Raw genomic sequence first — 14,358 nt, forward strand, 5'->3', positions numbered from 1 at the left:
TGCAAGCCAACCATGTCCTTGTTTGCATGGAGGCGTGTCTGTCGACATGTCTCAGTGAAGAGGTGTTAGTGTCATGTTGTTGACTTCCTTTTCTTCTTTTAGTAACGTGAGCCGGTCAGGTGGAGGCTGGGAGGTTCCCAGAGACCTTCCTCTTCTCACGAAACTGTCCACGCACATCTAGAAGAACAACCACACAAAAGATGACATTACCTTTTTGGGTCTTCTCCACTATGATGCATCTTTTTCACTCTTTTTGGAAACGTGAGTGGGGGTCAAACACAAGCTTGTTTGCACTGATATTATTTTTCTTTGCTCTCTTGCTGCCTTTATGATACATTAATTGTAGTACACAAATATACATATTCATCTTTCATACCTCATTTGTTTTGTGTTTTTCTGTATTACATTGTCTTAGCTCATCTTACCACCACCTCTTACCACTTTGTTTTCCTGTGTGTTGTTATCTTACATTAGCCTATGCTGCTACACTACGCTATGTTGCCTTATGCTACGTCGCGCTACGTACGGTTACACTATATTACCCTATGTTATGTCACGCCACATATGGTTACACTATGTTACCTAATGCTATGTTACCTTATGCTATGTTATGTCACACTATGTACGGTTACGCTATGTTACCTTATGCTATCTTACCTTATGCTATGTTATGTTACAGTACATACAGTTACACTATGTTACCTTATGCTATCTTACCTTATGCTATTTTACGTCACACTACGTATGGTTACACTATGTTACCCTATGCTATCTTACCTTATGCTATGTTATAGTACGTACGGTTACGCTATGTTACCTTATGCTGTCTTACCTTATGCTATGTTACGTCACACTACGTACGGTTACACTATGTTACCTTATGCTATGTTATGTCACAGGACGTACGGTTACGCTATGTTTACCTTATGCTATGTTACCCTATGCTATGTTACGCCACACTATGTATGGTTACACTAGTATGTTACCCTATGCTATCTTACCTTATGCTATGTTACGTCACACTACGTATGGTTACACTATGTTACCCTATGCTATCTTACCCTATGCTATGTTATGTTATAGTACGTACGGTTAAAATATGTTACCTTATGCTATGTTATGTTACAGTACGTACGGTTACGCTATGTTACCTTATGCTGTCTTACCTTATGCTATGTTACGTCACACTACGTACGGTTACACTATGTTACCTTATGCTATGTTATGTTACAGTACGTACGGTTACGCTATGTTACCTTATGCTGTCTTACCTTATGCTATGTTACGTCACACTACGTACGGTTACACTATGTTACCTTATGCTATGTTATGTCACAGGACGTACGGTTACGCTATGTTTACCTTATGCTATGTTACCCTATGCTATGTTACGCCACACTATGTATGGTTACACTAGTATGTTACCCTATGCTATCTTACCTTATGCTATGTTACGTCACACTACGTATGGTTACACTATGTTACCCTATGCTATCTTACCCTATGCTATGTTATGTTATAGTACGTACGGTTAAACTATGTTACCTTATGCTATGTTATGTTACAGTACGTACGGTTACGCTATGTTACCTTATGCTGTCTTACCTTATGCTTTGTTACGTCACACTACGTACGGTTACACTATGTTACCTTATGCTATGTTATGTTACAGTACGTACGGTTACGCTATGTTACCTTATGCTGTCTTACCTTATGCTATGTTACGTCACACTACGTACGGTTACACTATGTTACCTTATGCTATGTTATGTTACAGTACGTACGGTTATGCTGTGTTTCCTTACACTGTGTTACCTTATGCTATGTTACGTCACACTCCTTAAGGTTACGCTGTTACCTCATGCCATGTTACGTGAAACTACGTATGGTTACACTATGTTCCCTTCCAATACTACGTAAGGTTACGTTATGTTAATTGATGCTTATGCTACGTTATGTCATACTATGTAAAGTTACGCTATGTTACCTTATGCTATTTTATTTTATGCTATGGTATGGCGCTACGTTGTGTTACTTTACATCCTTACATTGCACAGTACTCCACCATTTTATATGACTTTAATGAAATACCTGTATCTAGTTTAGCTTATGCTAGGTGTGTTTGAACATGTTAAATTGAGCACACATGCAATGAACCTTTCATCTTCACTCACCTTACCTCTTTCATGTGATGTTATCTCTTCTATATCGTATTCATTGATCTGGAGCGGCGGCCCAAATGGTTTCCTTCCCAGTCAAATCTTCTTGCTGACAACAATTTTTCCAAATGGCTGTAAGAGAGGCGGAACAGACCAGAGGTCGTTAAAGTCCAGGATGTCAACATTTCCAAAACAGAGTGTCTGCACCACTGTAAGAAACATTCTCTCTCACACACACACACACACACACAAACACACACACACACTGCAGTTCAAGGAGTTAAGTTGCAGCAGGCGAATGCTAACGAATGCACAATTAACATGGAGGCCGGCCCCCCTCTCCAGAAAGGAGGCCCCGACAAAGAGAGGAGATGCTTTGTGGGCGACAGGAAGGCCGACGGGAACACAGTGGACTTCAGTGTGGCAGCAGGAGGGCACCACCACCATCAACAAGAACGGGAACCACCAAACGCCACCCACCCATCCACCACAACCTGATGTAAACAAATACATCACAGCAGTGAGGCAAGGCTCTCACACACACACACACACACACACACACACACACACACACACGGGCTCAGTGGTTTATTATGATGTGGTGAGGCTTTGTTTCAGTGTCACCACTCAGTGCAGGTCAGGCGGGAAATATTCCCATGATTTTACGCCACAAGGAACACAAGGAAACGCTGTCGCTGGGAATCACATTCTCTTGCTAGCTTTCTGTTGGTAGGGCTAGTTTTCCTTTGACGTGCTTACATTGAATTGGAAAAAATCCACTCTAATTATTCTAATTGTAATCATCTCCTATCTGATCTATCGTAATGTCGGATCTGATCACAGGGCGTCCGATCCTACTGCATCGTATCGTATTGTTGATGTGATCATATCTAAGCCAAGGATACCGAATTATATGATCCAATCCTATCTGACTTGGTCTGATCTGATCTTACCATGATCGTATCGTGTTGTTGGATCTGATCTGATATCACGTACGACAGGGGTGCTCACACTTTTTCAGCATGCGAGCTACTTTTAAAATGACCGAGTCAAAATGATCTACCCACTACAAAAATGCAAAACATCTATTTATTTTCAAATGTATTGAGGATTATTTGTACGTACAATGTATGTTGATGTACCTTACATAACCAAATGAGCCAATATTGCAAAACACACATAATTAACTATTAACATTTTTTGTAATTACCTGAGTTTACTTTGATCACTTGCACTGAATTGAACCAGCCAGGGATGCATAGTCCGGACAGTAGCTGCTGATAGCCAGCCTCAAGCACACTATCAGTCATGGATAATATCCGTATCCTCACTAGGGCCGCAGGGTATGCTGGAGCCTATCCCAGCTCTCAGAGAGGCGGGGTACGCCCTGGACTGGGTGCCAGCCAATCACTGGGCACATACAGACAAACAACCATTCCCACTCACATTCATACCTATGGACAATTTGGAGTTGTCCTGACATGAATGTATTTGGAATGTGGGAGGAAACCGGAGTACCCAAAGTAACCAGGGTCTTCCCGATCTCCTGACTGTGTGGCCAACATGCTAACCACTCGACCACTGTGTGGCATGTTTTTTTCTGATTGTATCTGATACGATATCTGATGGTATTTGATCTAATTCAATATCTGATATCTGCTACAATATCATATCATATCTGATCTGTTCGTAACAATCAATTGTATCATCTGAGGGCATTGTATTGTATCTAAGATGATCATATTTGATGGTATTACGTATTTTATCTGGATTGGATCTGCTCTGCTCATTTGGTGGTATGGTATGTTCCAACATCGGCAGTCCTGATCTGATTTAATGTATCGTATTGTATCGTACGGGATCATATCGTATCTCATGATATGGTATTGTAATGTCTTATCTGATCCAATGGAAGGCCCAGGTTGGTCTCGGCCAAAGCCAGCTGGGATAGGCTGGTAGAGATAATGGTAGACATGTATTGTATTTGCACAGTTTATGCTATTTTTAAACATTTTCAAGCAGAGATCAGCTCCATTAGTCGGGCTTCTTATGCACTCTGCACATACTAGGACATACTAAAGCAGAGGTAGGGAACCTATGGCTCGGGAGCCAGGTAGGGCTCTTTTGATGACTGAATCTGGCTCTCAAGCGTTTCTTACCACAATAAAAATGCATTTTTGCTAACATTTTAAAGTAAACCATCACAGAAATGACCGTTAAAAATAATATTCAAAATCAACAACTTTCTTATGCATTTTAATTCGTCCATCTATTTTCTACTGCAATACGGCCAACCATATCTATCTTTCCTGATGATATTTTCCAGGTCAAACACCAAAACTTGATTATTACTGGGTAATGCTGTAGTCTACCTCGGTCATTGAGATGTCAAAAAAACATGTAAATGTAAACTTTCACCCTTTAGTCAAATAGCTAACGCTGCAGAACCAAGCCTTCTGGTGAAGATGGCCAAAAGAATGAAATATACTGAATACGGTTCAAAACAAAAGTATGCTGGCCACACCCCATTGGCGTGGGGTAGTGTGCCTGGTCTACGTAATTAGAGCCCATTATATCTAAAACTGTTGGTCTTACATAAAAATGCACACATTTTATTGCATTCAATGTTTAAAAAAATGTATATGGCTCTCACAGATACACATTTTAAAATATCTGGCCTTCATGGCTCTCTTAGACCCCTGTACTAAAGGTTTCTTTCCGAGAAAATCCCACAGGGAATGTTTCACTTCAGAGCATTAGGCGGAAAATATGTGCTGATTACTGATACGGACCAGTATACTGAGATGTAAAGAAAATGTTGGCCTTTTGAGGGGGGGTTATGTATTTACAGGCAGAATTGATAATAAAGCTACAGGTATTGTATACACCCTCCAGTACAGCGTGTGTAAAGGCATATTCAATCCTTACTGTAAACACTCAGGACCTCCTGCAGAAAAGAGGAAAAGGAAGTGAAGGAAGGAGGAATGTGTTTGTGTCCTTCATCCTTTCCTGCTGCCCTTGATCCATTCTTCCCGTGGAGCCTCTCAGGTTGCCGTTTCCACACGGCCCACGCCACACATCATTTGTCAACATGCACCCAGAGTTCTTGCGACCCGGGAGCGGGGACGCATGGCAACGTCGGGTCGCGGGTATAATACCGGTGGTGGTCGTCCGGCGGCGTGCCCCCCTTGTGCTTTGAGAGGCGCTGCACTCCCAGCCGTCTTTTATGCGGCATTGTGGGAAGACAAATGAGCGGAAAAAGCAGAGAGCGTGCACTGCGCAAACTCGACATGCTGACTAATGTTTGCGCAGGACCGTTTTTTGACATATGTTGATCTGCAACACCTTTTACAAGTCCAAGCACCAAGGCAAAGACCACAAGTCAAGGCTCCGGGACTGGATCAGGTCACAATTTACCAGAAATGGTCAAAAGTGTAATTCCAACAAACTACATCAAGTCATATGTCATATTAAAACCCCTCAGGAGGGACTTCTGGATACGTCATTAGTTTCTCAATATGATGATCAATTTGATGATGCAATACCCCAAAACATGGTTTTGCCTTGAAAACGGCCCAAATCTCCTCTTAATATAGTTTTGGTCAAGGGTTTGTAGAGCTGAAATTATATTACCGATATTACCTAATTTGATGATGAAATACGCCCCCCCCCCCAAAAAAAAAATGTGCAAAAAATTTGCAATTTACTTCCGCATACTATTAAACAAACCAGACCTGAGGAGAACTTTGCATTAAAATGCAAACACAGGCTGATTAACTATGCTTAATTAAATTATGTTGGCTGATTTAACCAGCTAATTTTGCAGTGTATATTCCTCCCTCTTCCAGGAGGCCTGTAGTGTTAAAGCTAAATGGAACGCAGCCAATGAGCCACTGTTCGCAAACGTTGACCTTTACTGCCATCTAGCGGCTCGGAGCATTGGATGCATAGCCCTCTTCCCCTTTGACCTCACGGACGGGCAAAAAGAGGGAGAATCTAGTAAGTAGAAAGTATTTCCAATGTGCACTTTCACTTCCTGTATGTTGGAATGTGTTCCAGAGCTTTGTCAAGTGTTATGCAAGTAACATACCGCCAATCCCAAAACTCCAGACGTGTGTCACCCTGTGGAAATGCTGCACACCGATACCGGCCGGGCCAGATTTGTGACATGTCTCACACACACACACACACACACACACACACATAGGAGAGAGGACAGGAAGTGTGCAGATGTTCCATGACCTTGCAAATCCACCATTCTATATTATATAATATATATCACATACAGAATCACATATATATAAATATATATTATATTTTCTTAATTGCAAAAAATATATGTATAGTATCAACATTTCCGCTTTTCCACTTTACATTGTGCCTGTTTTCTTTATTTTTCCTTTTTTCTTTGTTTAATTTAATTTCTACATTGTGCTGCTGGCCTAAGTGGCCCCCGCATATGGCCCCCAGGCCTCATTTATATAAATAATAGATAATAATAAATAATATAAAATACATACAATACATTATACTGTAATTTCTGTAGTGTCCAAACTTACATTCACATGCGCCATAATAATAATAATAATAAAAATGAAATAAAATGAAATAATAATAATAAATAATAATACCGGCAATAATTTTAAAAAGAAACGAAAAGTAAATTGTCATAACAAAGAGACTAGGCTTAATTGGAGGTTGTTAATATTTTCTTAATAGTTTATTAATGAAGACATGTTTTTGCTACCATTTAAAGTCACCAGTGCCAAGATGTGTTTGTATGGGTCACCCGTAGTGGGCGTGGTTGCGTGTGGCTTGTGTCTTGGGGGCGTGGCTTAAGCAGCAAAGGTTGTGTGTATTCGTGAGAGAGGGCGAGTGTTTGTGTCATTTCGTTCGAAGGTGAGCACAGACTCACCTGTTGGGAAAACAGCAGCTCAAGTTCGTCGTTTCGTCCTTTTTCTGTTTTTTCCAGCATGACGGACGCGCTTTTACACAACGGCGTGAAGGAGGTTCGAGGAGACGGGAACTACTTCAGGAAGGTGAGGATTTTGTACGATGAAAACCACGTTCGTGTTTCCACGCAGCCTGTGGTGGGATGAAGCTCTGCTGCTCGCTCCTTGGCTTGCTGGAATCTTTATCGACTTTAATCGACTTTAATTTGACTTTGGTTTTGTTTGGAAAAAGACAAAAGCATCAGTGAGGAAGCGAGGTGCGTTCAGGGTCGAATATCGTAGTCTCACTGATAGTAGGTGCATTTATATCTAAACATAATGATATTTAAACGTAAAATATATCTTAATATTACCGTATGGTGCTGGAAATCACATTATCAAGGCAATGTTAGCTTCCTGTGATTGTATTTCGAGAATTAGCTACTTTTATTTAGATTTTGTTTAAAAAGACAAATGCTTGACTGAGTACGTTTGTGGCTTGACTTCTGTGGGAGGTGGTGCGTTCAGGGACTATTGACCTCATCCATTCATTTTGTATCCGTATGCATACATTTCTCTACTTATGCTGGAGCCTACCCCAGCTCTGTTTGGGCCAGAGGCACGGTGATGAATAAGAATAGGAGTGTACCGGCGGTAAGTGCATCATGGCTGCTGGTTATCAACAGAAACCAGTGCAATGTCAGCTTCAGGTGTGTGTGTGTCTGTGTGTGTGTTTCCAGATTAGAAGGGAGGGGTGCGTGTTCTCACACTGGCTGATAAGAGCGTCTACTTTTATCTGAGAGCCGAAGGATGTGTGACATGATTGACAGGAAACAGGAAGTGAATGTAAATTCCAGTGAAAGCCAGTTTATGATTTTAAGCATAGTGTGTGGCGGGGCTCTGACCCACCCCTCGGACAACCATTGTTGCTGCCGTGCCTAACTAGGCAGAGAAACATGCCTGAAATGAGTATAGCGGGTTTAAAAATGCTGCGAGCGTAAAAGTAATGAGCTCATGTATTACTCACTTCCCAATAAGGAGATGATTGCCGCACTAAAAGTTTTATTTAGAACTATTCTTTCCAAGTATTACGAGTTGTTTGGATGACTCAATCGTTGCCTCAGTCCACCCTGTTGTGAGGCGTTTGATGACTCACACACACACACACACACTGGACACTTCATTAAGTATATGTGCCCAATGACATCCATAATCATGCTGCAGTCCATCAGGACCCCAGCACGGCTGTGTCTTTTATTATAACGGTTGTTATTATTATTATTATTATAATTATGCCGACACTTTCCAGCGCAGACGAAGGTGAACCCTGTTCCATTGTACGCGGCTTGCAGCTTTAATTATTATTGTGGTTGCCATTTACTGAGACGTTTGTAAGTGGTTGGCTTTTTGACCAATAGGAAATGAGTATGGTGCTGAGGCCAACAGCACTTACTGCTACTGTGATGATTTGTCGGTGTTATCAGTCAGGGTCTCACTGCTGGACTGTTGTTGTCACAGGCGATTGTGTTGCTTCATCCCAATAAGCCCTTTGTGCCCCCCCCCCAACCCCCCTCCTCCCTGAATCCCCTTGGGAACGCTGCCTGGATGGAGGCTTCCCGTGTCTGCCAGAGCCTCCCAGTCCGATGGCACCACGAGTGGCACACACTGTTTAATGCCATCCCAGTCTTTTCTCTTAAGTCCCTGTGGGAACGCACGGTGCATTCACTGGCGCTTGTCTTCTCCTTTTGGGATTCGTCTGCTCCTTGTGACGACGCCTGAGTGAAAATGACAATTACGTACCGGGAAAAAGTTTTAGGAATTAGGAACTTCAGTTCACAAAAATGGGAGCCAAATTTATGAATTAATAGTATGAAAAAAAATCATTGTAGCATAAAGTTGAAATATTTCAAAAAGATGTTAAGATAGAAAGATGCTAAGGTATTATTAAAGTTGTGTTAGGATGGGGGAAAAGTCATGTTATGAGAATAAAGTCCAAATTTGGTGTGAATAATGTCATAATTACTAAAAATAATACTAATGTTGGAATGTTGAAGACGGCAGTAATTTTACTTGAACAAACTAAAAGTATTATTTTGGCAAGAATACTCAACAAAAACTAACATTTTAGTTGCATTGAGTTGAAATATTAAGGAAAAAAATGTGTAATATTAAGAAAAACAAACCAAATAAAATAAAGCTTTTTGGAAATTGAATTGGGGAAAATATTATAATATGGGAATAAAGTCAAAATATTATAGAAATAAAGTCACAATATTACAAGAAGAATGTTTGTGTTGCTTTACAAAATATAATATATAGAAAGTGTCAAAGTTGCATCCTATATGACCTTCATGCGGAGTAGAAATGGAATAATAAAGTAGCAATAGAATCGCTGATGTGAGGCAAAGATGGCCGACTGCTGCACACCAAAGGGTTTGGTCAAACTGTAAACCCAAGCGGGTCTTTGCTCGCACGCGTTGGGAATGATTTACAAACGTCTTCTGGCCTCAGGCTCTCGTGCTGCTGGAAAGATGGCACAGCAAAAAGCCAAATCCTCAGCTTTCCTCCTCCCCTGGTCGCGGGTTGCAACGCCAGCATTGACGCAGCCGCTGGCCCGCGGCCGCCCGGCAGCCCGGACCGCAGACACAAATTGACAACATGTGTCCCGGCCCTCAGAAGCTTTATTTGTCCTGCTAATTCTTGCGGGAATTGAACGAGCGAGCTGAATAAGTGGTGCGGCTTCTTGAGAAGGTGCTGGCTCACGCTGGGACGGCCTTGCTTTCATAAGCGGGTTGTGACGAGTCCAGAATGCAGCAGATGAATGATTCCCTCCTTGATGCTCACGATAACGGACTGCACTCTTTGTGTTTCGCCCTAATTGTTTGGGAGCATTGCCGCATGCCAGCGGGGAGGGTGGACGAATCGGGTCAGCCTCCTCCTGTGGCCCCCATGGGGTGACCCCCGGCTCATTTGCCAACCATGACCTCATGTTTTTAGTCGCTCAAAGAAAATGGCTGGGAAGTGAGACGTCTGCCGGGTAGATTTAGGATTTACAACCTCGGAAGTCCAACACAGTTCAATGACCTCCCGTTTGATTGGCTTTGGAAATGATGGAAACAGGAATAATCTGTTCCAGGGTCAAACTGTGGACACCAAAAAGCCTTTTTTATTTGTTATTGGCGCTCTTTTAATTGGCATTTCGACATTCTTAACTGTTGTAAGAGTGTACCACTTCACTGCCAGACATTGTAGACCATTTTGACTGATCTTTCAAGGCACAATATTGGGTTCTATGGTTATATGAACATGGAACCTACCGAAAGAAACATTAGACTCCAATCTTTCATCCGAAAAAAAAAAATTCTATTGTTTCCATTTTGTAGTAATCATTAGTAGAATATAGGTAGCTTTCAGGAAAATATTGGTTCCCCACTAGAAAAGCTTTTTGTGAAAAGATCCACTTCAAGCGGAACTTTCACTTTCGCTCAATTTGGACCAAAATGTTGCACCATCAGAAGTTAAACACTCTTAGTATTCACATGTAAAAATGGTTAAAAGCCCTGGTTTGGCTTATGACGACGGTGTAGGTAACATTTTAGCCGTGACAGTAAAACGTTGACTAAGGTAAAAAACTACAGTGGAGTCCAAGGTTGCTTTGACAAGACGTGATGGTGTGTTTGATGACTTGGCACTCAGTTCTTGAAAAGATTGGTCCCAGCTTATAGGGGCGTGGCGTTCCTTCCGCTGGAGTACAATTAATAAGAATAACATCTCGACATCTCCATTAGCGACAAAGTGATCAGTGATAGCGTGCGGCGGAACATGAAGTGAACACGGTGGAACATAACGATGTGTTCGCTGACCACTCCCTCACTGGATAAGACAGTGACGTCATGAGAGCAAGACTTTCCTTGGTGTTAATGTTTAATGGCTGTGTTTGCACACATCACTGCACTTACCGAGTCTTTCCAGCCAGGATATGTTCCGAAGGACTGTGTGTGTGTGTGTGTGTGTGTGTGTGTGTGTGTGTGTGTGTGTGTGTGTGTGTGTGTGACCTGGGTGGTAACCATGTGACTCCCAGTGTTGACGCCTTGAAACGCAGGAAGGATGTTGCAGGTGGTGCAGGGGAAAGCCTTAAAATACAACACAGGCATCACGTATGCGATGCTTCTTGTTTTTCTGCCGGGTGTGTGTTCCCGGGTGTGTGTACCCAAAATGCTAGGAGTGGGTCTCATCGACATACTTTGCGTGTCCACCGGCGCCATATTGTACAAATGAATGAAACAACTCTTTTTCTTGTGAATTTAACAACAACAGGCGCATCGCTGGTAGTGTTGAATTTGACTTGCAGTACAGGTACTCTGTACTCTGTAGCCTACATGGGTAATGTGTACTTTGCAGGGGACGTTAGGATATTTTATTACAAAGCGTGCGGCTTGCTCTGCTGACCACACGGCTCGGCACATCCTGTCTGCAGCAGGAAATGACTTTCCCATGTGCCCGGTCTTCATTTATTTCCTGTGTTTTTATGGAACCTGATCACACTTGCCACCGGGCATTTTAAGATGTGTAGCAAAGCCTGTTTATTTTGGGTTTTTGTACACAACGCTGTCCTTGGGATAAGATGAACTAGCTAGGGAAGGCCATCATGTCCATGAGGAAGGAGGTTTTCATTTATAACTCAACCCCTGCAACCTCAAAAGTGAGGGACCATCTTTTAAACGGGACCTATTGTGCTTTTTTCTGACACCAGCTCCCATATATGGGCGTGCCTGTATATAAGCTGTGAGCTGTACAAGATGAGTGGGACCAATCACACCAAGTGGTGGGCTGTGGGGCGCATAATTGAACACAGTACAGCTGGAAAAGGTGCAGATTATGGAAGATCCAGAAAGCCTTCTGTGCAGGTTATTGTGTGTAGAGTAGCTGCTCTATAGGAGTCCAGAACTCGATCCAAAGGGCCGGAAATGACCATAATAGGTCCCCTTTAAAAAGTTCCGAGATGTAGATGCTGTTTCAACTTTTCTGCCTGCCTTGCTCAAGTCCTTTATCTTTCATTTTTGCAGGGTTGCAACCCGTTCGCCCAGACAGGCCGCAGCAAACTGCAGAACAAGCGAGCCAGTCTCAACCAGCAGATCATCAAGCAGATGAGGATGCGGGCCGGGGCCGAGAACCTGCTCAAGTAAGAACAAACATGTCGGAAAATTGATTTTCGACGCTGCAAGCTGTCAGAGCGGCTGGCAGGGCGGTGGCGCCACTGCATGAGCAGATTTACCGGATTACTCTGAGCATTGCTGTCATGTTTGTACATTCTCCTGGCTCCCCTCCTTCATGGTTGCGTCACACATCATAACAAGTGCTGAGGCTTAACGCGGCGTCTTGATGGAGAACATTCCTGAAACAAAGAGAGACACCACTGGTCCTCATCGCCGGTGTGCTGGAGTTGCTGAGTTGCTGACTCACTGCTTGATACTGATAAATAACCTGCCATGGGGACAATAAGTTGCACTAGCATCAACAATAAGGTCCATTCATTCGTCATTTATTATTATTTTGCATTCTTTTCTTGTAAAACCGCAATTGCACTTGTTTTTCTTGAACGATTCTGTAAACCAAGGTACCCCTGGAACTACTTTTCTATGGTAACTGAAATACGTAGGTTGGTACTGTACACAACATTTTCTAGCAGGAAGATGTGTAACTGCAACTTCTAAATATAACACTGTGCCCTGCATAATTTTTCATAAGCGTAATTGTAGCATATTGTAGAGCAGGGGTGCTCACACTTTTTCAGCATGCGAGCTACTTTTAAAATGACCGAGTCAAAATGATCTACCCACTACAAAAATGCAAAACATCTATTTATTTTCAAATGTATTGAGGATTATTTGTACGTACAATGTATGTTGATGTACCTTACATAACCAAATGAGCCAATATTGCAAAACACACATAATTAACTATTAACATTTTTTGTAATTACCTGAGTTTACTTTGATGACTTGCACTGAATTGAACCAGCCAGGGATGCATAGTCCGGACAGTAGCTGCTGATAGCCAGCCTCAAGCACACTTCCAAATGTTTATCAGTCATGGATAATATCCGTATCATAATATCCGTATAATATTCCATATCCGTATGGAAGTGATATGTTTTTTGCCTTTTTACTTGGTCCAGTTTTTGCCTTTTTACTTGGTCCAGCTCCTTCACTCATTTTAGTGACCATAAACTTTAGCGAGGGCTTAAAATCTCGCAATTCAAAATTCAGTTGTCATCTGATTGGTTGTCCTGTATGTCAATCAAGTAACGGGGATGGATGATAGGCTGACATCGTAAGTTCTGCTGCACTTAGAGACGTTGTTTGATTTGATTGGTCGCCCGAAGGGCAACATTCAGTTGTCATCTGAATGGCTGCCCTGTATATCAATCAAGTGACGGCATTGATGCTGGGATGATATTTTTTTAATGTCACGCCGCGATCGACCAGTACCACCTCCGCGATCGACCGGTAGATCGCGATCGACTTAATGAGCACCCCGAGTTTCCAATATGAAAATAGGCACTTTTAGGGCTTTTTCTGGGTGTGCCCATTATTCGAGGGCTTTTGAATTTAACATTTAAACATTCTGTAACTGTCACGCAAGTTTTGGCTTAATAATAAGCCAAACACCGAAAGTTCTGAGGTGCCTCATGCACCTCATTTTTTAAATTGTTGTACATTATAAAAAAGGTGTAATGCAAAGTTGATACGCGTCACTCATGCGCCTCATTTATATACTTTATATAAAAATATCTATTTAGTTTTTGCTATGAGAAAGCAACATAACATCACCTCAGCGGCAACGAGACTTTATGTTTGTATTCATTGCACTGCTGGTCAATGTCCGCAGAGCTTCATGCATGACACTCAAAAACAATACAAACCCGCCTCTTCCTCGTCTGTGCTTTGCAGCTTTCAATGCAAATGACCTTTATGGCGTCAAACAAAGGTGGGAAACCACGAGGGCGGTATTACCTCTGACTGTCACGAGCACGGCTTCCCGAGAATTGAAATCACATGCCACTTCAGTGTCAGAATACATGAACAGCAGCTCTCCCAGTCAGGCAGCACTCATGCATCACCGGACTGTGATGGCAGCAGCACCACGACGGTTGGTCCATGTAACATGAAAATACTTACTGAACTTTGGTGCAGGCCTAGATAAAGGTGTGGATTTCCCTCAGTCATCTACAGCTGCCAAGTGCTGGAAGCACTCGTGCAGTTCCC

At 42.3% G+C, this 14,358-nt stretch overlaps 1 protein-coding gene across 5 annotated transcripts in view; it reads left to right on the top strand.

Moving 5' to 3' along the window:
- The first annotated feature begins 136 nt into the window (after positions 1–136).
- rhpn2 (rhophilin, Rho GTPase binding protein 2) overlaps positions 137–14,358 on the top strand; it is a 32,435-nt gene continuing 18,213 nt past the window's right edge. The window contains exons 1-5 of one of the 5 annotated variants that reach the window (XM_058089329.1): positions 137–261; positions 2,256–2,370; positions 2,505–2,684; positions 7,132–7,198; positions 12,157–12,272. In XM_058089329.1, coding sequence (XP_057945312.1) covers positions 7,133–7,198; positions 12,157–12,272 — 182 coding nt within the window. In that variant the 5' untranslated portion in view covers positions 137–261; positions 2,256–2,370; positions 2,505–2,684; position 7,132. Of the gene's footprint in view, positions 262–1,716; positions 2,371–2,504; positions 2,685–7,024; positions 7,199–12,156; positions 12,273–14,358 lie in introns of those variants that run through there. The other 4 variants (XM_058089328.1, XM_058089332.1, XM_058089330.1 and 1 more) reach the window with 4 other exon arrangements.

The sequence above is a fragment of the Doryrhamphus excisus genome, chromosome 12 (genome assembly GCF_030265055.1).
Source record: "Doryrhamphus excisus isolate RoL2022-K1 chromosome 12, RoL_Dexc_1.0, whole genome shotgun sequence".
In the NCBI taxonomy this organism is placed as follows: domain Eukaryota; kingdom Metazoa; phylum Chordata; class Actinopteri; order Syngnathiformes; family Syngnathidae; genus Doryrhamphus; species Doryrhamphus excisus.